Source organism: Neopelma chrysocephalum, unplaced genomic scaffold (assembly GCF_003984885.1).
Source record: "Neopelma chrysocephalum unplaced genomic scaffold, ASM398488v2 Primary Assembly neopelma1_82, whole genome shotgun sequence".
In the NCBI taxonomy this organism is placed as follows: domain Eukaryota; kingdom Metazoa; phylum Chordata; class Aves; order Passeriformes; family Pipridae; genus Neopelma; species Neopelma chrysocephalum.
Genome location: NW_020897744.1, coordinates 3,576,843 through 3,599,227, shown reverse-complemented (window position 1 = coordinate 3,599,227; position 22,385 = coordinate 3,576,843). Strand labels below are relative to the sequence as shown.

At 51.8% G+C, this 22,385-nt stretch overlaps 3 protein-coding genes across 7 annotated transcripts in view; 2 read left to right on the top strand and 1 right to left on the bottom strand.

Moving 5' to 3' along the window:
* Positions 1 to 258: 258 nt before the first annotated feature.
* On the bottom strand, positions 259 to 11,501 carry UNC45B (unc-45 myosin chaperone B). The gene is made up of 20 exons (XM_027690990.1): positions 11,304 to 11,501; positions 10,998 to 11,169; positions 10,216 to 10,252; positions 9,734 to 9,909; positions 9,087 to 9,176; positions 8,437 to 8,604; positions 8,047 to 8,215; positions 7,595 to 7,765; positions 6,528 to 6,699; positions 5,952 to 6,252; positions 5,469 to 5,563; positions 4,651 to 4,792; positions 4,062 to 4,202; positions 3,740 to 3,867; positions 3,214 to 3,280; positions 2,748 to 2,861; positions 2,526 to 2,641; positions 2,058 to 2,175; positions 1,801 to 1,956; positions 259 to 1,067 (listed from the first exon to the last, which is right to left on the bottom strand). Exons 2-20 carry the CDS (start codon positions 11,157 to 11,159, stop codon positions 801 to 803), a joined length of 2,790 nt encoding a protein of 929 aa, XP_027546791.1. The 5' UTR covers positions 11,160 to 11,169; positions 11,304 to 11,501; the 3' UTR covers positions 259 to 800.
* A 249-nt stretch (positions 11,502 to 11,750) lies between these two features.
* Positions 11,751 to 20,695, top strand: RAD51D (RAD51 paralog D). 4 transcript variants are annotated; one of them, XR_003535491.1, is made up of 13 exons: positions 11,751 to 12,820; positions 13,730 to 13,838; positions 14,414 to 14,475; positions 14,628 to 14,746; positions 14,994 to 15,075; positions 15,153 to 15,287; positions 15,719 to 15,814; positions 15,994 to 16,084; positions 16,827 to 16,897; positions 17,754 to 17,921; positions 18,581 to 18,713; positions 19,499 to 19,638; positions 20,525 to 20,695. XR_003535491.1 is itself a non-coding variant. In XM_027690992.1 (12 exons), the coding sequence occupies exons 1-11, from the start codon at positions 12,575 to 12,577 to the stop codon at positions 18,662 to 18,664; spliced, it is 1,263 nt and encodes a 420-aa protein (XP_027546793.1). In that variant the 5' UTR covers positions 11,751 to 12,574; the 3' UTR covers positions 18,665 to 18,713; positions 19,499 to 20,353. The 4 variants fall into 4 exon arrangements, 3 of the variants coding, with proteins under 3 accessions (XP_027546793.1, XP_027546792.1, XP_027546794.1); XM_027690992.1 differs by lacking the exon at positions 20,525 to 20,695 and having other exon boundaries at positions 19,499 to 20,353; XM_027690991.1 differs by lacking the exons at positions 19,499 to 19,638; positions 20,525 to 20,695 and having other exon boundaries at positions 11,752 to 12,820; positions 18,581 to 19,114.
* Positions 20,696 to 21,978: 1,283 nt separating this feature from the next.
* Positions 21,979 to 22,385, top strand: part of RFFL (ring finger and FYVE like domain containing E3 ubiquitin protein ligase) — a 29,158-nt gene continuing 28,751 nt past the window's right edge. For both annotated transcript variants that reach the window (XM_027690763.1, XM_027690764.1), the window contains exon 1: positions 21,979 to 22,113. The gene's annotated coding sequence lies outside the window, so the exon portion shown is untranslated. The remainder of the gene's footprint in view (positions 22,114 to 22,385) is intronic.

The following is a 22,385-nucleotide window of genomic DNA, read 5'->3' as shown; positions in this document are numbered from 1 at the left end:
TTTGTTTCTCATTCTGCTTTTCTCACAAATGAGATATTTTCAACATTCCCTGTTGAGCCAAACACTGTGCTCTGGTGTAAACCTCAACTTAACCCCTTGGTGTCACCTCCTTGTACAGCCTTTTGTGATGACTCTGTATCTTCATTTGAGCAGCACTGGATAGTTTGCAAGGGGTGAAAATTCAGCCTGTGCTACAGATTACTCCAGTTACCCAGTTGCCTTAGATTCTCCTTTTGCTTAATGAAAGCAGAACAGGAATTCCACATGGAACAAAGTAGTGAATTTATTAGGAGTTCATCCGCCATCCTCACACTTTGGCACACAACTTACCATAAATGAACAAAGAAGCACACAGCTAAAACCCAACTTATTTTCTGACTGCAGAATAGAAGGCACTTAACCCTCTCTGTTCCACCATTGCTGGGAATTCCAGAAGTACTAGGAGCTGGAGGTGGACTCAGACTTCAGCTCATTTGAGTTTCCTTCCAAAAGGCTCCTGGAACATTTCCAACACAACTGACTCTTTTACAGCTGGGCCTTGAAGCTTTTATCATTATCAGCTGAATGGGGGCAGAGAAAGGATTTATGCCATCTGGGAATTACTCAGATGGACACTTTCCAAATTTCCCAGGCAAATGCCCTCCTTTTTCTCGTAGAGCTTCTGATCCTCCAAAGCTGTCCTCAAACTATTCCACACCTTGACAATGGCACTAGGCTCTCCTCGTGACTCTCACTTTTCCATATTTCTCCACAGCATTTTTTCCCCCCACATTCAGCCCTTTTTGTTGCTTTTCACCTCCTCATGCCTGAGAGAAAGGTTTGATCAGCCCATAATCCATGCACCTCGTGAGGCAATCACGTGCCACGTTAATGATGTGCTGCTTCTTGGGGTGATCCTCTTGCTTCCCAACGTAGGTCAGGATCTCCAGGAGCTCTGACTCCACCAGCTTCTTCGCCAGCTCTTTGTCAGCACTGATTAAGTTGAAAGCAATGACCAACCCTCGGTGCTGGACCTCCATGTTGTCGTGCAAGCAGAGCCTCTGCAGGATTTCGAGCCACTGGGTGGTCTTCAAGGGAAAGAGAGATCATGAGTATTGATCTGCAGAACATCTCAACCAAAAATGTGAGTTTGGCAAGGCATTTCTCAGCAGAAGGAAGAGCAACAGTCATGTCAGTTTTGGTTATTTCATTCTTTAACTGAGGAAACCTGACTCCAAAGGTTTGAACCCGATTTTTGTTACACTAAACTCAGAACCTTTCATGGCACTGGCACCCCATGAAATGTGTTTCATGTTCAGGCTGCTGCATAATCTCTGTGCAAAGAATCTGACCAGAACATTGGCACAACTGAGATGACCAGAAGCAGATCACACACTCCCCCACCCTGATCTTCCTGAGCCTCCCTCTTGGCTTGATTAATCATTTTTATTCTAACAAGCTCCAGTGTCCAACATCATCATGTGTGCAGCACAACAGGGCTCAGAGTTCCCAACTACAGCTCTTCAGAGACACTCAGCCCTGCAGGGTCTGGGTGCTCAGGGATTTGTGTAGGGAAGAGAGATGCTTTGGGATCTGTAAAGCTCAGCAGGTTATTGATCAAGCTCTTCTCATTTCTGAGTGAAACAATTTCAGGTTATTTATCAAAATGGACAAGGAGCTTGCACAACCAGGTCTCAGCTTCACCGAGCTCCTCACTATCAAACTAGTAGAGCGAATCTTTCTGTTGAGAGGCATTTTCACGTCTGAGCCAGGCCCCTTCCACGGTACACCTACACTGCCAATAATCAGTTATGCTCTTACCACTTGAGTCATCTTATAGCAGAGTTTCTTTTGTGCTGCCGTAAGCATGGCCAGGGCTCCTGCCGCCGCAACCTGGACTTTCTCATCATCCTCCCCACACAGTAACACCACCAACTTCAGCCGGTCGTTTCCATCAGCCACAAACCTCTCTTGAACCTAAAAAAAAGCCCCCATGATACCCAGAGATATCTCATTTAGGAATGTCTCTTCACGGGGGCTGGTGCACACAGTCAGGTGTGAGGTGCCCAGGGAGTTACCTCTTTGTTGACCACCAGGTTGCACATGCACTCCGTGGCTGCCTGTCGAAGCTGATCGTGGTTCTCAAACATGTAGTTTTCAATATCTGGCAGGGCCTTCTCTTTGACTATCTTCAACCTGTGTTGAGGAGCAGTCAAATAAAACACGTTACGGGTCAAGCAATAACCAACTTATCAAGTATTAACTGCAGGGAAGGCCTTGAAACAAATCAGTGTCCCCAGCAGTGGAGCTCATGATGTGGTTCATTCCCTGTCTAATGCAGATTTGGTTCATGTCTTTCCTGTCTCTAGAGGAAAATGTGCCACTCTCCTTTTCCTATTTTATTAGTCTTTTAGATCTGAGGCTTTGGATCTCTGCCAAAGGTAGCTCAAACTTACCAGTCTTCATAGTCCAACAAGGAAAGTGCTGAAATGTAATTTACATTCACTCCTGAAGAAGGAGGAAAGTTAAAAAGCAGTTCAACTCACCTAAGTTTATCACTTCTTCCTGAAAAGTTAGTGAGACCTAACAGAGCCTCATAGTTCTGGAGGCCATCTCTCTCTGTGTTCAGCAGGCTGACAAGGGGCCTCACCACCTCATAAACCTAAGAAGAGAAGGCATGTCACTGCTTTTCCAGCTCTTGGATTTTTATTTGCCAAAGGAATTATTAATACTTTTGGTTTTATTATTATTATTATTTTCAAGCTTACCCTCTCCCCTGGGAATGCAATGTCTGGATTGGAGATAGCAGCAATTTTGGCCAGAGCGTGAGAAGCCTTTATCTTGCCAACATCTGTGCCTTCCAAAGCCAGAGGTATCAGGGCCTGGTGACACACAGGAAAGCATTCAGTGCTCTGAGAAGACTTACAGGATTGCCTTAATATACTAAAATAATTTAAAAATATCCTAAATATGTGTCTGTTGAGGAAATGGGTCTGAACTGCAGCTCACAGTGACGTCTTGCTTTAGTTTTCAAATAGGCACCACACCAGAGCCTGTAGCTCACACACAGGTGTTCCAAGAACATCACTTCTTTGCAGCCTTGCAGAGATGGGGCTGGAGTGTCAGTGTGGCCCCAGGGGCTACCAGGGCAGCTCGTGCTTTTCTGTCACCGTCCCTCACTGGAGGCACATCACAGGCTCCCAACAGACATTAACTTCACAGGAAAGTAATCACCTTTCCACCTCCTTGAGCAACAATGGTCCCACGGTCCTTGGGATCTTCACATAAGGCAAGAAACACCCTGCAGGAGCACAGCAACACTTAGTGGAACAGCCACGTGGGACAGCAACAGCCAATACCCCTCATGGAAGGGGGCTGAGGTTTTTGCAGGACTGCCAGAGCCACCAGGCAAATTCCAGATGTTTAACCCAGTGCCCGTGGCACTCTAGGGGGAAGCAACAAATGGCACAGTAAGAAGTTTCCAGGCCTGTAAGATGAACTCTATTCCAGTCCAAACCAGTAGAGAGGACTAAAAAAATCAAAGTGCATCCTAGCAAGGCAGCCCTGTAAACCTGCTTCAAGGTCAGAACAGAGATTTTTATGACAAAAATGTTGGTTTACATCTTTTTCCACCTCCCTTTCATTTCTCCCCCCCAGGCAGAATGTCCCACCCCACAAACAAGGAGCCAGCCCAGGTGTCCCTCTCCATGGCACACAGGCTGGCCAGTGCTCCCGGCTCCCAGGACAGCGATGGAGGCACCTGGCAATGAGCTCCTTGCTCTGGTCTGTCAGGATGGCACTGTCTGCCTTCACCATGCAGGCCAAGGCAGAGACAACCCCGGCCTTCAGCAGCCGCTTCACCCGCTTCACCACAAAATCCTTCTTGTCCTGAGGGGGGAACATTGGAAAAGGATTAGTCCCTTAGCAGCTGCTGTTCTACCAACTAGAGCTAAGCCTGGTTGGAGAGCAAAGCAATTTCAGCCTCAGGGACAGGAGACCTGAGGCCTGTGACAATGGATGCACCAAAGAAAGTTGTCAGATCCGAGCAGCTCCTCCCAGCTCCCCAGCAGTGCACAACCCACCTTTGGATGCTCCTCAGGCACGTGCTGCTTGGAGAATTTTGCCAGTTGCACCAGCTCTGGGACCAGCTCCTTGGTGTCATAGCTGTTGGTACAGTTCACCAGAGCAGAAGCCACAGAGTACAAGATGGTCTTGTCGCTTGTCTGCACAGACAAATAAAAGCTTATGTGAGGTGAGGAGGACACAGCAGGGAAAGGGGTCCCTTTGGACTGCCATCATGGTGGTTTGCACTAGCTGAAGTGTTCCTAGCCTTATCCACCACTTTATAGCCCGTGGCAAGGAAAACCCAAAGTTTTTGCGGTCAAACAGGCTGTTTCACATCATCAGCGCTGTCAACACTTTGGTGCTTTGGTTTTCATGCAGTTGCTGACAGTAAAGATAGGAGCAATCATCCTGAGTCTTGGGAGAAGAGCAGGATGGTAACAGCCTTGAGGTGTCTTCAGGGCACAGGCAAAACTGAAATTCTTGTTTAACTAGAGGTGAGGGATTGGGGGTCACAGCCCCTCCGGACTGGGGAGACAGTGCAGGGCTGCAGAGCTGGGAGAACTTGATGCTACCAGAGAAGTGAGGGAACAAGGAAAGGAGACAGACCTTGGCTAAATCAAACATAGCTTTCAGGGCTGGCTCATCTTCAACAAAGTCATCTTTCACATCTGCATCGAGGGTGAGATATGACATCCCTTCCACAGCCCATTTCCTGGTGCGGGCATCAATGGTGGTGTTGCACAACCATCTGCAAAAGAGAAAAACACCCACATTTCCATCTCAGGAGCCAGGACTGATTTATTTGGAAACAGAGGGAGGAAAAACAGATATTGAGACTGTTTCAGGTCCGAACATGTCCTCAGGTTCAGCTGCAGCTCCTAAGACTGTGGATGCTTCCCTTTGAGACATGACCTTCCTCCCATGGCCCAGCTTGAGGGATGTAAATGCTGCAGGGAGAGGCAGACCAGGACAGCTACTTGGCACTGCTTTGCATTTACCATCCCACAAAACAAGGGATGCCCTGCTATCCACTGCCTGCAGGAATGACTGCCCATTCAGTCACTTCCTAACTTCATCCCACCTCCTTGGTGGTAAATTCCCCTTCAGAAGGGACTTGTGCATATGCAAGGTAGCACTTGGTCAGGCTGTACCACTCTGGCAAAGAGGGAGGCACCATGCCTGGTGTCTCCCATGGGCAGTGAGCAAGGGAGAAGCCTCCTCTGGATGTTGTGGCAGGAGGAACATATGGTTCCTTCAGGCACAGAAGAGCTCCAGGTCCCAGTGCAGTGGCTCTGGGGGCACTGTCAGCTGTCAGGCAGCAATAGGACATGAAGGCAACATGTGGGCAGGATCTCATGGGAAAAAGGAACATACTGTGTTTTGCAAAAGACAGGACAATTGAAGAAATAAGTGAAGTCACTCACTTTCGGCACTGCCTGGCCAACTTCTCAGTGGACCCCTCAGCAAACTGCCGCAGGCCATAATCTGTGCCTCCTGCTGAGCCCAGCTTGCAGAGACCCTGAGGAGGATGAAAATATTTTACCAGTGAGAAAGGCTCATTAACCCTCTCGTATTGCTGCCCAAAACAGCCTAGACCCACACCTGAAGTGTCAAGTCAGTTCTAGCAAAGAGGAAGCATCCTAACACCCTGTAGATCGTTGAGTTTGCAGCACAGCAAAGGGATGTTTTGTGCTCCTATTGGATATCTTTCATGGAAGATTAACCAGTTTTGCCTTCAAAATTACCAGCAATCCATGTGCTCTCTTCCTTGTGGGGGGAAACACGGTAAACCATTACCCATATGGGGTGAGTGAACCCAACCCCTTCCCAGGACCTCCCCACTCTTCCAGGTCTGGGGTTAAGCTGGTGAGTGTGGCAGGTGATAAGGGCAGGGGCTGCATCCTTACCACCAGGGCTCGGATTTTGATCTTCTCATTCTTGGTCTTCTTGTAGATCTCCTTCAGGAGGTTCACCCCGTTGGAGATGATGAAGGTGGCCCGGCTCAGCTTGGTGGAGGCATGGATGAGGGCTTCCACAGCCACCAGCTGGTCAATCTCCCTCTCAGACCCACACAGGGCCACCATCATCTCCATCACTCCCTTCATGCCAAGTAGCTTGTTGCCTAAGTCAAAGGGCCCTTGCAGAACTCCAGACACAATCTGGACAGCATGGAGTGTCTTATCCATGTCTTGTGGGTCGATTTTGCTCCTGCATGGGATAGAGGGAGTAGCACGTGGGACAGGAGTTACTTACAGTTCTTATTCCCTTGGGCAGGGAATGCCCTTCCTCAGACTGGGAAGTGAGTTCCTCTGCTGAAATACATTGGTATCTGGGACAGAGCTGAGCCCAGATTCCTGCAAAGGCTGTGATCCAACAGGATCTCAAGCAAATCATCATCTCCCAGAGCCTCAGTTTGGAATGTAAGTGGACTTCAAGTGCCTCATCTCATCCTCAAGGCTCCCAGGAGGCCGTTCCCAACTCACTTGATGTACTCCTCACAGATGATCCGGTAGTTGTCACGCTCCGGGTCGCAGCGCAGGTCATCGTACAGCTTATTCAGGAGGACAGAGGCAGTCAGCTGGGTGTTCTCTGTCAGGGGCAGGCAGTCAGGCATCTCAGGAATCTGGCCCACCACTTTCAGTATCTTTTTTAAGCCTGGAAGCAATCAAGTGATACAGCTTGTTACAGGGGAGAGGGTCTGTGCAAAACTCAAGATACCATTTTTTGGTTTCTTGACATGAAATATCCAGCTTGGATGGTTCTCAATTATTCTGCAGCCTAATCACATAAGTCTTAAACAGACAAGACATTTAGATATTCACTGGGGAGGAGCTTCTGCTGGTGAGATTACAGGTTTGCAGCATCAAGCCTTTTTCCAGTTCTCAGAGTGAGATAAGCAAAACTGCATTAGGTCTCTGGCTGGATCTGTTATTTTTGTCAGGAGACACTAAACCTACTGACCTCCAAGGCTGGAGGCTTTGACTGAGGAAAACTCAGCAACTTTCAAGTGATTCTGGATGTCTTAACCCTCCTTTTGCTGAACTGTAATTAAATAATTTCCATCAGAATGGTAACATGCACTGGAATTAGTATAAAAACACACTGCACACAAATCCCTCACCCCTGCCCAGTTTTAGAACTGATCAGCTTGTGGATCCACCAAGCTCAGCAGGTGCTCATCTCATCCTGTCTAAACTAGACAATTTATCCAAGCCAAATCCTCCTAACATTAGCAAATACATTGGAAAAAACTAACCAGAGATGTTAGTCAACTCTTCAGAAACTCAAAAATTCTTGTTCTCATACACAGGGTTCTTTTTTTCTTAATACTATTTCCTGATAATAAGTCTAACTTTGCTCCAGGATTTATTTTATAGAGAGTTTTATATATATATTTTATATATATATATAACTCTCTCTATATACATATATATTTTATATATATTTTTTATATATATATTTTATTTTATACCAGTTCTACAGGTATGCACGCAAGAACACACAGCTCCACATCTCCCAAATCAGAACAGGATGGCAGGGAAGGGCTCACCATTGTCGATGACAAAGATGGTCCTGCTGTTGTCATGGTCTTTCAGGTCCTTCCTCGGTATATTCTTGTTGAGAAGGTTGAGAGCTCTGTCTCGCCCTTGCCCAGACACTCTCTTACTGACCAGCATATCCAGCAAACGCATTGTGATCATCTTCAAATCTTTCTTAGTGTCTACAGAGAAGCAAAACAGTAGCGGCCAGTTACAAGAAATTATCTCTGAAAGCAGCTGAACCCTGTGAAAACCATTCAAAGCCATCGTGTGGCTCGAATAGAGGTATTTAAGTTATGCATGAGGATAAGAGCTGTGTGCAGGTTGTCATCCTGGACAGCTGAAGGGTAAAGGCCCCACTTCACAAAAGAACAAGGAATAGGGTGGGCATCCCAGGAGCAGAGCTCTTCTGCTCAGCCCACTTCTCCTCCAGCCGGATGGAGGGATCCCCATGTGCTGTTACCTAACACGACAGCCTCCTCCTTGCCGTGGTGCTCCTCTTTGCCCTGGTCCAGCAGGCAGTCAGTGATGGTCTGCAGGAGGTTGCAGACAGCCAGGGAGATTTCCTCGTTGTCTACCGACATCCACATACAAATGCTGTCGATGCCCAGGTAATGGAGAATGGCAGTGGCCTGGAGAGAGCAGGACAGTGTTAGCAAAGGCTTTTCCTTCCTGTGTGCTTCAGAAAGATCAGGCTCAGCTGGGACAAAGAATCTGTTTTCCTCAGTGATTCCTGAGTCAGTACAAGGCAGAGTTTTAATTTTTTTTCCCACTGCTCACAAACATACTGCAATTTCCCACTCCCCCAGATGCAAGACAATAGCAGCAAAGGTCCCAAGCACCCTCTTCTTACCCGAGCCTTATGTCCCGTGCACATTCCCGAAAGTGTCCTCACGGCTGCCAGGATCAGCTCAGGATTTTTGGTTTCTATCAGCTGCAGCAGCAAGTTGACCCCGTTATTCTGGAAAATCCTCTCAGCACCTGCTTCCTCCCGCCCCAGGACTATGAGGTTGTTTGCAGCCTGGGTGGGAGACAGAAGAGACAGGGGTCAGTGGCACACTCAGGCCTCCAGAACATCTCCAGGCAGCTCTGGGAGGTCCTGGTGGGAGTTGTGGATTGGCCATCTCCTGACAGATGCAGCAGACCAGCTCAGACCCCCCAGACAGTTTATCCAGGTGCACGTGGGATCCCTTCACTGTGCCCAAGAAGAGTGGATCACTGCTTGGAGTGGAACATTTAAAGGGTGGCAGAGATGGACCTGAGCAGAAGTCCAGTGTGATCCCACCTTTGATATTTTGGGAGGTTTGGCCACCTTCCCTTGGCGTAGGGATGATGCCTCGTTGGGACATTTCTCCTCTCAGCTGTCCCTCTGAGTGCAGTTCATTTCCCAGCTCCTTCCCTCATCCTCCATCCAGGGGAGGTGGGGAAAAGAACTCTGTTCTGCTCCTTGGTGCAGCCTCTGACATTAAACAGCCATTTTCTCAAATGCAGAGCAGTTCTCACCTTTTCTCGCTTTTCTTTCTCACTGTTCTCATCCAGCAGGATTTCAAACATCTTCTGCACCCTCGAGTCCGTGGAGAACTGAATGCGCAGCTGTGCCAAGGGGGAGAGGGCATGGAGCATCACAGGGAGAAAACTGAGGAGCAATATTCCTTTTTTTGCTTCGAGAACACCCCAGACCCTCAAACCACAGACAATTTAAGCTGAATAACAAAACAGGTATCACTTCTCAGCTATCGGCACCCATTACCCATCTCAGACTCATGGGAATGGACAGGACAGCCCTAAATCATTATTTCACAGTACCTAGTGATGCAAGGGCTTCTTCACAGCAGCCCTGTAAAGGTAACTGTGTCAATGTGGCAACTGCCAGACCCAGTCCAAAGCAGGCCCAATTCCCTGCCAGAACCCTTTTAAGACACTCAGGAGCAGGCCAGCCTCTGGAGGGAGCTGCCACACTTTCTAATTTAACCATTCAACCCAGTCCTCAGATTTATACACATCAAGTATGAACTTCCAGTTAATGGAGCCTATTTATTCCCCTACACCATTACAAGTTTCCAGTATGACCAACAACCCCTTGGTATAACCCAGAGCAAGGACTTCCCACACCCAGCCTGTGAATCCAGGACTGCTCCTCCAGCATTTACCTTCTCCTGGATGTTGGCCCCCAGCCGCCTCAGGGTCTCCTGGAAGTTCTTGTTGCGGGGTTCGATGGTGGCACATTTCTGAGCATCTTTGAACGCCTGGTCCAACTTCCCCAGTTTTTCTAGAGCTTGGCTGCGCCGGTACAAGGCTTTGATATCCGAAGCATTGATGTCAATAGCTGGGAAAGTGATCCAAAACACCAGGCATCAGAGTTTGCTGCTTGGGAATGGCCTGTGTTAACTGGGATTTGCTTTGTTATTGACACTGTACGTGAATTGGTGCCTGATTAGCACCGACTGCACCATCCCACCGAATTGGTACGTTGTCTTTTGAACCTCCAGTAATTCCCTTGTGGCCTCAGCACTTGGGTGTTACTGGACATTAAGGGATAAGGCCACAGTGTCCCAAAAGCAGATGTGAGAGCAGGCTGAGCACATGTACCCAGCAATACAGCTCTCGTTTCTCAAAACAGCCCCCTCCTCACCTCTAGACGCATCTGAGGCTGCCTTGGCGTATTCCTCCTGTTAAACCAGAAAGGAGAGAGTTGTTAGGCATGGAATAGCAGAGCATGTCCCCATTCCTGATGGACACTGACCCCTCTGTTCCCAATTCCTAACAGGACATCCCAGTGAAGCCAGCAGCAGCCTAGGGAAGGGAAGGGGAGCTGAGGTACCTTTGCATCACTGATGGAAGGGAAGGGGTGCGTGGTGCAGGTGAAACAACACACTTTGCTGAGGATGCAGCAGGACAGTGGGCACTGAAGAAAGAGGGAATGCTCACAACAGCCTTGGTCTGTGTTGGTGTCACTTCTGGATTAGAGAAAATTCAGGAACATGCAAGCAATCTGCTCAGTTCCCACAACAGGCCGCTACAAGCTGAGACAATTTTGGTACAGATAGCAATAACTTTTTGTTTTACTAAATATCTTCACCTGTTTTTCTTATACTGGGACAGACTGCAAAAGCAATCCCAATCTATGGCTTACAGAGCTCTTTGGTAAGTGTGGAGCAGCCTGGATGCCAAAAGCCTTTGCTTCAAAGTGATTAAGTGGGACCATCTCTGAGCTGAACCTGCATGCTGAGCCCCATCAGGATGGAAGCAAGGAGGAGGCTTTACAGCTCTAGCACAAGCCCAGAACATGTAATTTCAGACCAGTTTGCAAACACCCTATTCAATAAATAGACAAACCACACAGTCCACAACTGGTGAGCCTCCCTGCTCTTCTCCCCTCGAGCACTGCCCAGGAGAACTGGGAGCTTTTCTCACCTTTTTGAGGAAGCAGGCTGCCCTGTTCCTGTACAGCACCGCCTGCAGCGCCTTGTCCTTGTTGAGCTTTAAGGCTTGAGTGTAGCTTTGAAGGGCTTTCTCGTAGTCATTGGCCTGAAAATATTTATTGCCCTCCTCCTTCAGCTGGATGGGGTCCTCCATCTGGAGAGCTCTAAGGAAGAACATCAATTTGGGTCCCATTTTCAACTGCCTGTGTCACCCGAGGTCGCCTGCCTATTGCCCCAAGCTGAGTTTCACCACGAGACTGACATATAATTAACACACACATTAATAAAAGCAGCTTACCAGACTGAAGAGTTCTGAAAATCAAGAGCTAAATTGCTCCTCCAGGCTGTGACTTCTCAGAAGCTTTTCCCACTGCTGTAGGTCCTTAGGAGTCAATTAAATACAAGAAAGAAAAGCAACAACAACAAAAGGAATTGAAGAAGTCTGCCAGCACTACGGAGAGTCCGTGGGGCTCAGGAAAGAGCTTGCTTCCCACTCCAAGTTTGGGCAGGAGCTGGCAGCTCCTGCTGTCTGTCAGCGTCACCTGTCACCACAGCCTGTCCCCTCCTTGTCCCCCTCTGCTATATATGCCTGGGGAGGGCTGGGAGCCAGGGCCAGCTCGGGGGGGGCACCTGCCTGCACGTGGGCAGCACCTCTCTGCAGCAAGAGGGGATCCTCTCCCACCTGCCAGAGCAAATCCCAGCTTCCCTCTGCCTGCAGAGCTGCACAGGGTGTGGGGGGCAGGAACACGGGGGTTTCATGCCAAAAAAGCCCCCGGCTGGGATGGCTGACCCCCATTACAGTGCTCAGACCCTTTTCCCTTTCTATTTAGGGAAGCATGAGACAGCTGAGCCTCGGGGACAAGCGGCCCCACGCCAGCAGCTGCAACAGCGCCCAGCACCTTCCAGAATTCCCTGGGATGGAAAGCTGACTGACACCCTGTGCTGCCTGCTCCTTCTCACAGGGCCTATGGGAGCCCATCCCACTGGAAATCTCACCCACTGCCACCTCCCCTTTTTCAGCAGCCCATTGTCACAGACTGGAACACACACTGTACTGGAACGTACTGGCCCACTGCTGTGATGAGTGGCTCAATTTGAGTGACACCAGTAGCCAGAGCAGCACTGAGCTCCTAAATAGCTGGGCCTTTCAACACACCCTGTTTCCCAGGGGTCACAATGAATCAGGAATTTTGCTTTGGGACTTATCTCCCCCAAAACGCAGGCTTTGCCTTCCCGAGAGTCCCCACCAGCATCCCAACTGTAAACCAAATGGGAGAAGTGGCAGAAGGATGGGGAGAGCACGGGCTCGTCACAAGAGGAAAAATATCGTCTTTAATTCTGTGATCTGTGTTGTGGCTTGTGGATCTTACACAGCAAGAATTGGCACAGGACTGCCCTGCCAGGTCTCCTGTTTTATTCACCTGGCACCAGTGACACTGCTTGGCCCCTGGTATCCAGGCAGGAGGTGATTCCAAAGTAATTTGGAAATCCCTTCACAGCACATCACCTGCACTGCAGCTGCAGGCACTGCATCAAGGGCAATTCACACACCTTCACCACTGCAGAGGTATGTCCAAGGCACAAGGACAGCAGCTATGGAAGGTGCAAGAGGCCATCCCTGCCTTGGATAGACTCAGTGGTTTTTCTAGGATTCACATGGATCAACACACCAGAAACCCATTCCCATGTGGCTTTAGGTACCAGGGAGGGCTCGTCTGGCTTTATTTCAGTACTCCTGGGACACAGCACAGCCTTTCTCATGTCAGCCAGAATAACAATTCATTGTCAGAAGCAGCAGCACAGCAGGTACTGCAGGTAAACTGAGTTACAAAATCAAATGTTGTTTGATGCCACTCATGCTCAAGGCAGAGCTGAGAGTGCAGGGTGAGCAGGGCAGGCTCAGCAGTGAGTGCCGGGAGCCCTCTTCAGGTCTCGGATGGGAAAGAAAAAATAATAATAATTAAAAAAAAAAAAAAAAAAAAAAAAAAAGAAAAAAAAGCTTGTCCAGGAGAAATTCAAGCCCCGGGCAGCCAGGGAAGGGCACACGGCTTCCCACACCTGCGGGGCTGTGAAGACCCCCCCCCCCCCTCCGTGCGCCTTCATCTTCCACCCTGCATCACTGGCTGGTGAGCCTGGCCAGACCCAGCCCTCGGAAAATCACTGGATCCCGGAATGATTTGACTGTAGGCCCCCGGGCTCTGCTGACCCAGGCGGAGGAGCCGGGGAAGGGAACTCCGAGAGGGCTGCGAAAAGTGGGAGCAGGCACAGGAGCCGTCCCGGCCCTTCCGCTGGCGGCAGGAAGCAGGAAGGGAGCGGGCAGGGCAGGGCAGGGCAGGGATACTCCCGGTGCGGGGCTTCGGGGTGCGCAGGGCGGGAGGGTGGGCTGGGGCACATCGAGGGGCTCTGCTGGAGAGGGATGGCGATGGGGATGGGGAGGATGCTCCTGTCCGGGGATGGGGCTCCCCCCGCCCGCTGTGCCCTCCCCCAGCAGGAGCCGCTGGCTCAGCCGCGGCGATGCTCCCGTGCGAGATTTGGGGATGCTTGACCCTAAAAGGACCCTAAACACCCACCGTAACCACCCGTCCCAGTCGCAGCCTGAGCGGCTTCTCCCCAGCTCCAGGGGCAGGCACCATCCAGGGCAGCACATGGCTCAGTGTTGGACTCGATAATCTTAGGTGTCTTTTCCAACCTTAGTGATTCCATGAAATCCACTCTCCTCCGCAGGTCTCTCCCGCCCCCGTGGCTGTGGACATGGTGGTCCTGCGGGCTGGGCTCTGCCCTGGTCTCACCGAAGAGATGATCCAGCTGCTCAAGGCGAATGGCATCAGGACGGGTAACGGGGTGGCCTCGGGGCCTTGGGTTGGGGGACATCATCCCCTGCACATTTGGTGTGCCCACATCATCCCACGTCCTGGAAGGGTGCTGTTGGTGGAATATCCCTCCATGTCCTACTTGCTGGATGTCTTCTGGGTCCCCCTGGGTGGATATAATGATTCAGGAGAGTGTAAGGACAAAGTAGAGATCTCTGCAAAAGCTTTTTGAGGGTTGATCAAATATGGCTTTTCAAAGGTATTTTGGGAGGATTTGTGCAGTTTTCCCTCTGACAAAAGCCCAAGTTCCTCCCACGCTGCACCCTGGGCACCTTCTGCCCTTAGAGGGAAATAAAAAGGTGGTGCTGGGCAGCTCTTGAACAAAGCAGGGAGAATTTTTACCAGCTGCTCTCCCTGATCTGTTTTGCAAGAAACAATTTGTTTTGTGATGGGTGACGGGGCCGTCTCAGAGAAAAATTTCAAATGTAGGATATCCTGCTCCTCCACTTGCAGTGTTGGCAGAGGGCACAGACACTTCCAGTGTTCGTGGTCTGACCAGGTTTGGCTTCCAACCTCTTTTCCCTCATGTTGTTTGCAGTGGTGGACTTTGTGTCGTCAGACCTGGAGGATGTTGCCCAGAAGTGTTCCCTGTCTTACAAGGTAAAGAGAACTCCTACGTCCTGGTACATTAATCAGGGATCTCAGAGCTGATCCCCTCATGGCTTGGATGGCCTTGCTGGGGGAAGCTTCTGCAGCAGATGCTGGCCCTGGACTTGCTCAGTCCTGTTTCCAGACACCTCTTTGCCCCCCAGGCACTGGTTGCAGTGAGACGTGTGCTCCTGGCCCAGTTCTCTGCCTTCCCTGCCAACGGAGCAGACCTGTACGAGGAGCTCAAGAGCTCCACGGCCATCCTGCCCACTGGGAACCCAAGGTGGGTACATCACCCATCTGCCCAGGGCTGGACTTGCTGCACAAGGCCCTGGTTGCCAGCACAGACTTTGAGTTTCAGTGTGGTGATGCCCTGAGCGGGGTTGGTGGTGTCCACGCCATGCCCAGGGGCTTGTCTGCGTTTGGGAAGGGGACTCTAGGGACAAGTGTCTGGGCACTGCTGCTTCCTGATGCCCCTGCCATTCTGGCTGAAGGGGTGTTGATAATCCCACCTTGTGTTCAACCCGTAGCCTGGACCAGCTCCTGGACTCTGGGCTGTACACGGGGGAAGTGACAGAGCTCATGGGAGCACCGGGCAGTGGGAAGACGCAGGTGAGTGGGATACAGGAGCAAGGAGAGGACAGGTGGGGTGAAGATGATGCCTGGCTGACATGTCCCTGTCCCTCCAGGTGTGTCTAGGCATTGCAGCCAGTGTGTCTCTCGGCCTCAAGCAGCACGTCCTGTTTCTCGACTCCACGGGAGGTTTCATTGCCTCCCGTCTCTACCAGATGCTGCAAGCACAGACAGAGGATGAGGAAGAGCAGGCAAGTTCCCCTGGAGCTGGTCCCTCTGTTTGCACTAAAACTGCCTTTGCTCTTGCCTGCAGACAACCCCCAGGGACAGTTTGTCTGCCCAGCTCTGCCTTTGTCCTCATGGGCTTTTTTGGGTCCAGACTCTTCCTCCCATGGCCCAGTGGGTGCCATGCTCAGGACAGACACTGCTCTTTGTTGTTTACCTTGGGAGAAGGGGAGGACTTGCTGTGGTTGCACATACTTTTGCTCCCTGAGCTCAATCCAGGTGACTTCTTCCATCAGTGGAATAGGGACAATGGTGTTCATGAGTTGGAGGCAAATGTGGAAGAATAAGGGCTCTGTGTCATGGTGTGAATGCAAAGAGCTGGTGGCAGCTGGGGCAGAGGGAATATGGCAAGTCCTGGAGGGGGTGAGGCTGTGGGTGATGCCACTCTGTGCCACAGCTGGAGGCTCTGCAGCGGATCCAGGTGTTCCGTGTGTTCGACGTCTATGAAATGCTGAGCGCCCTGCAGGAGCTGCGGGATCGCCTCTCCCAGCAGGTATGAGGGGGGGTCTGGGCCCCTCTCCCCTCCCCAGAGCTGCGGGGAGGGCTGCAGGGTGTGCCTGGCAAGTGACTGCAGATCACCTCGTCCTGGGTGCATTTGAACCTCTGTGCAGCTCACAACCTCCCAGACTGCTGGATTTGCAACTCCACATTGCACATGGTCCCTCTTTTCAGGTCATGAGCTCCACGGGGCCTCTCAAGATCGTGGTGATCGACTCAGTGTCGGCTGTGATTTACCCACTGCTGGGTGGCAGGCAGTCAGAGGGTGAGCTGTGTCCTTAGGGTGTGCCAGGAGGCTGCAGAGCTCTCTGCTTGTCCTGAAGAGCATCTTCCTCCCAGGTGTGCTGTGCCTGGAGCTGGGGCTGGGACAGGTTGGATGGGGATGTGACTGCTCCCGTCTTTGGGACTGGATAAAGAGGGAGTCAGTTGGCAGTGCTGTCAGCAAACGTTCAAGCTGGTTGTGGCCATGGATCATGGCAGTGGTTTGAAACCTGTCCAGGGGACAGGGGAGGCACTAAACTGTTTGTCCATATGTTAAAACCTCTGCTTGCAGTGTCACAGATACATCACAGTTGCTGGCACAGTTTGTGGAGCTCCCCAGAGGCTCCTTCTGCCAGAAGGGGCTTTAAATCAGAAGTGAGGATGCCAAGGAGGCCCCTCAAACACCTTCCAGAGGGACTTGCACACCTGGATGGCAACTAGTACTGTCACAGGGAGTCCCCTCACAGCCACAAGTGTAGGAAATGAAGCTGTGAGCTGGATAGATGGGTCCTGTACCTGCTAAATCAACCTGGCCAGCTTTGTCTGAGCTCCTGGTGCTTTTGTGGGTTTTTTTTGGCCTTGGGGCTTCTAAGATAGAAAAGGAGAGGGATTGGTCTGGTGAAGATGTCAATGAACACCAGCACTGGCACTAAATCCAGTGCTCATGCAAATCTAGATGTCACCTGCCTCCAGGATGCACTTTGTGAGTCAATCCCAAAACACCCACGTGCTTTGTCCTCCTCCAGGTCTGGCCATCATGATGCAGCTGGCCAGGGAGCTGAAGACACTGGCCAGGGAGTTCAGCCTTGCTGTTGTGGTGAGTGTTGCTGTGCTTTGTCCTTCGTGTGTTGGTGTGTGCCCTGAGCCACGGAGAGGCTTTGGAGCCCCTGGGAGAGGTCACCCCCTTCCCAGCTAAGCAGGAGCAAGAGGTTTGTACCCCACAGTGCTCTGCTCCCTGATGTAGCTCTGTGCCTCTGCAGCCCACAGATGTCTTATTTCAGTGAGTGTGGAGCAAGACCAGGGCTGGTTTGCTGCCTCCTGCTATTGCTGTGCTCAGCCAACATGGCATTCTCTGCTTTGAGCAAGGCAGGGAGATTGAAAGGTTGTTTGTGTTTATTTTTGATATAACACCGTTCATTTAAGGGGCTGGCCAGCGTCCTGGGTAACCTCTTAATTACCTTGGAGGAGCTGCAGGGCATTGCATCATCCTAAGGGAGCTGGGGACTGGAAGGGGCCCTGCTCCAGTTTCCCCAGCTCTTGGCCAAGCAATTGCATTTGCCAATGCAGCCAGACAGGTTACTGGGACCACAATTTAGGTGTCTGAACTGGGAAGGCCACAACAGAGAGTGGTGGTCTGCTGAGCCTGGCACTGGAAGGCACCAAGAAAGTCCTGCCCTTTATTCTGATAAAGTGATAAGGAGGTGCCTGGAAGGACACGTGGAGGCTCCAAGTTAAACCCTCTGGGTGGCTTCAGCACCAGGAGCGATGCAGCTTCCAGATACAAGCGAGCTCCTACCCGAGTACCTGTGTGGGCCAGTTGTCTGGGCTGTGTTTAGAGGGGATGGCACAGCTGTGCCAAGAAGGAAGGCTCAGACTGGCCGTGATCTCCAGTGTTTCACTGCACCGAGTGGCACTGCTTTTCCTGGGCACTGATAAGCCTGTTTGTGCTGCAGGTGACCAACCAGGTGACAAGGGACAGCAGCACTGGCCCGCTGAAGCCAGCCCTTGGCCGCTCCTGGAGCTTCGTGCCCAGCACTCGGGTGCTGCTGGAGAGCAAAGAAGCCGCCTGGGACAAAGGCACGACACGGCGCGTGGCTGCCCTGGCCAAGTCACCCCGCCAGGTGAGGCTCCCTGGGCTGGGAACAGAGGAGCAGCTGTGGGACTCGGCCCTGACTTTGGAGCAGAGGGTCAGGCAGGATCCAGCCTCGCTGGGTGAGCCACAGCGATGGGAGAGGAGCTCCTGCAGCCTGCCTGTACACTGTGGAAGAGAGGAGCGTCCCAACAGCCTGAGCTTGTATTTGTGGGCAGGTTAAATGAGTGGCACCACTCCCAGTGCAGGTCACTGTGTTCCTCATGCTTGTCTCGCTCTCCTGATGGTGTGTGGGTCCCATGGAAATGGCTCCTACAGCTGCAGAGGGGACTTTGGCTTGACTCCTGCCTTTGTACAGGCAGCATTGCCTAGGCCTCCCAACTCCAAGCCTCCTCTGCTGCCTGATCCAAACAGGTTTGGATGTGGTGGTGTGCTGGGCAGTGAAATCCATCCTGGATGTGCTAAATAATGGTGTGTCTGGGGATGCCTCAGAGCAATATGTTCTTTCTTTGCTAAATTGCATTGTCTATTTGTATCTCTGGGTTCATCAGACCAAGTTAAAATGGGGGCACCAGCAGAAAGAAATCCTCAGGGGGATATAATTGGGGATTTCTGGCTCTGGGGCAGGTGGTGGAGTGATGTAGAGTCCCAGCAGTGTGAGGTTAAGCTTCTCTCTGTTTCTCCTTGCAGCCAACAGGGTTACAGGTGGAGCTGGACATTGGAAATGGTGATATGTCAGAGCCGAGCCCTGTGACACCCACACAGGGGCTCTGATGTGATGGAAAAGCAAATGTCAAGGTCCAAGAGAGCTGCACAAAAGCAGGCAAGCACACTGAAGGTTGTACAGACTGACTCTGAGGGTCCTACAGCCCTGGACCAACGTGAAGAACCTCTTGTTCTTCTGCCTGGGGGGAGAAACTGAGCGTGGGGTTCCCCGGAGATCTCCGTGCTCAGCAGGCGCTGCCTGCAGTGGCTGGACTGTGTGGGCAGCACAAGAGCCAGCTCCTGTCCTCTGCTGCAGGCTTGTCTTCACCCTGCAGAGCCAGCCCTGTCTTCAGGTGTTGGCTGGGGACCAGCTGGCTTGTCCCTGCACAAACCCATGACTCCCTGTGGTGGTTTTGTTCCCCCCATGACTCGCTGCCCTCTGGACCTGGAGCTCTGATGGTCCTTGGGCAGCTCACAGTGGTCTTGGTTCAGAAATAAAAGGAAAAAGCTGTTGCACACTGTGGTTGTTGAGAGCTGGAATCCAATTAAAGGTGACTGCTGGGAACTTAATTAAAATGTTGAGGGTTAGTCCTCAGCAGGACTGGGTTGGGACAGGCTGGAGTGGGACAGACTGGGATGGGAGAGGCTGCTGATGAGCAGGGACATAATTGAGTGCTTGCTCTGACCTTCTCCCCAGAGTAACACCAGGCCTTGTGGGGAGCTGCTGGTGTTTTTGGGGCAATGCTGTGCTGCATAAAGACTTGCTGATAACTGATGGAAGTTCTGGTCTGGATCAGCTACGGCTGATGAGTCCTGGCTGACACCAGCTGGTCCTGCCTGATGCTCAAGGACCTCTTCAATTGCATGTGGTGATGTTTGAAATAATCTCTCCTTCCTCTCCAGCGCTTTCCAGCTGCTCTTGCCTGCTCTGGGCAACCTCCTGGGCAGTTATGTGGTGCTGGGGAGGAGACAGGAGGCTGGGATGTGATCCCAGATGTCTCAGACACCCTCATCCTCTGCATAATAAGAGACCTCCCTGGCAGGTGAGCTGAGCCATGGTTGTACTTCAAGGCTGCTGATGTTGAATTTGGGGGCTGGAACTAATTCAAGGCATGCTCATTAAACTAATAACACAGCAGCACAACTCCTGGAGCCTTCTAGGGCTGTACTGGGCAAAGAGGAGTTTGATCTAGCCAGAATTTGTGTGTTAATGCATCCAGAGTAGACATTAACAGTGTACAGCCCTGTATTCCTGAGCAAATAGCTGCTGTGGGGAAGGGGCAGTTGAAAGGGATATGTGAACACACATTTTGGTTTCCCAAGAGGCAGCACCAGGTCTCAGCGTGGATTTTTGTTTGAAACATGTCAAGAGTTCTGTTTTTTGTGAAACTCAGCTCTTGGTGCTCCCAGGGCTGTGGTTTAGGGGGCAGGTCCCACCTCCTCCATCGTGGCCACCCAGCCACTGCAGCTCCGTGTGCATGGCCGTGGGAAAGGCCGTGATCCCAGCAGGTCCTGCTGAGTAGGGGAACGTGCCAAAGCAACATGAGCTGAGCCATTAAATACGTAATTTTTACCGAAAACTTTTTAAAGTCGTGTATTTATTTGTGTTTCTGGGCTTTCCAAGCCCAGGAGGGGAGGTTTGGCCCCAGGGATTGCAGCCTGGCTGGAGGATGCTTTTCCTGTGCTGATGTGGCTGGTCCTTACAAGCAGAAATTTAGCTTGGTGCATCTCTTGGAGCTGTGAATAAAGAGCTGGTGCATGCAAATTTCAACCAAAACTGTGCTACTATTTTATCTCTCTGTCTGTGGTTATTTAGGGGAAGCAAAGCTCTCAGGGTAGGGAGTGTGAAGCAGAGAAGAGCCAAGGAGAAACCTCTTGGGTTGTATTTGAATGAAGAGGGCTTTCTGGATGTTTCTTTCCCCTAACTAGCAGGAGGATGAGAAGAGGAACAACCTACTTTGAACCCTTATCAGGCTCAGCATGAGACCAGCCATGTGCCCAGTGTGCATCTTTCCTGTGACCCCTGAGACATGACAGAAGAAACTCTGCTCTTGCACTCAGTCACTGGGGAGTCACGGGATGGTGATTCAACAGGGACATGGCCAGCCTGTCTGGAAAGGTGAGGATGTGAAGTCTGGGCTCCTCCAAAGCTTCCCATCCCAGCTTTCATAGGCATAGTCATGACCAGGGGGGATTTTCTCTCCTTGGCAATCAGCTAATTACAGCTGTGGGAGTTTTATGCCATCTTGGGAAACAGCTGGATGGGTGGGGGAGGACGGTGAGATATGAGGCCTGGCTGAGTTTCGTGTGGCAGCTCCTCCTCTCCCTGTGCTGCCGAGGTCACAGGGATGTCCTGAATTTCTGGCTGCCTTGCTGCTGTGGGTGCTGGTTATTGCTTGGCGTGGGGACACCAGAAGGGCTCAGGTTATGGCAGTCTATTACCTGATCTGGAAAAACCTGACTTCTTACTCAAGCTCATTTGCCCTAAATTTGCATAGTAAAATTAGACCCAAAAGAGTTCCTGACCTCAATATCCTAATTCAGCCTTTCTCCTCCATGCTCAGACAGGCACTTCTGCAGCCCTGTAAAGCAGAGCTTGGGATGTCCCCACTTCCTGCCTCTTCCCCTTGCTTAAAACAGCTGGGGAAGCACTGGAAAGGCTTGGAGCAGGGCAATGAAACCCATCCAGGGCAAACAGGGCATCTCTCACCCAAGCAGCAGGGATGCCTTTTGGCACTAAGGGCTTATTTGCCTTTAATATGTATAAAACACGCATATAAGTGTGTGTTTATATGTATTGTGTGCATATTTGTGTGTACATGTCTGTGTCAATCTGGCTGTCTCTGTGTGGGTGTATCCTCAGGATGAGAGGACGTGGTCTCAACCTGCGACAGGGGAGGTTCAAGTTGGACATTAGGAGGAATTTTTCCTCAGGAAGCATAATTAGACATTTTGATGGGCTGCCCAGGGAGGTGGTGGAGTCACCTTTGTGTTTAAGGACAGACTGGACGTGGCACTCAGTGCCATGTTCTGGTTGACAAGGTGGTGTTGGATCATAGGTTGGACTTGATGGTCTTTTCCAACCCGATTGATTCTGTGATCTGTCGGTATACATCCTCTTCCCATGCAACGCAGTCAAACCCCGTGCGCACCGCAGGGACACCCCCGAAACACAAGAGACCCCCCCCCCGTGTCCCCTCCTTTTCCCCCGGCCCCGCCCGGGTCTCGAACACGCGGCCTCCGCAGCCGCCGCGCCGCGCGCTGCCCTCCCGGCCGGCGGGGGGCGCCGCCGAGTCCTCCGGGCCGCCAGGGGCGGTGCTGCCCCGCCCGGCCCATGGCGGCCGCTCCGCCCGCCCGGCCCCGCGGGCAGTTGCCATAGCGCCGCCGCCGCCGAGCGCAGGGACCGGGATCGGGATTGGGATTGGGATCGGGATCGGAACTGGAACCGCCTGCCCCTGGCCTGGCCCGGCCCGGCCCCGCCCCACCGCCCGCCCGGGACGCGGCTCTGCGGGAGGCAGGTGAGGCGGTTGGGGCGCTGCCGGGGCTTGGGGACGGGGGGGGGTATGTGGGGCACTGAGGGGCTCTCAGGTTTGGGTGTGTGTCTGTGTGTGTGTTTGTGTTTGTGTGAGGCTTTGAGAGGACTGCCATGATTTGGGGGTTGGGCTTTGGGGAGGCTGCCAAGGTTTGGGGGTGTGGGGGGTAGTGAGGGGGCTGCCAGCGTGTGTGTAAGTGTGTGAGGGTTTGGGGGGAATATGTGTGTGAAGGTTTGGGGGGAGCTGCCAGGGTTTGG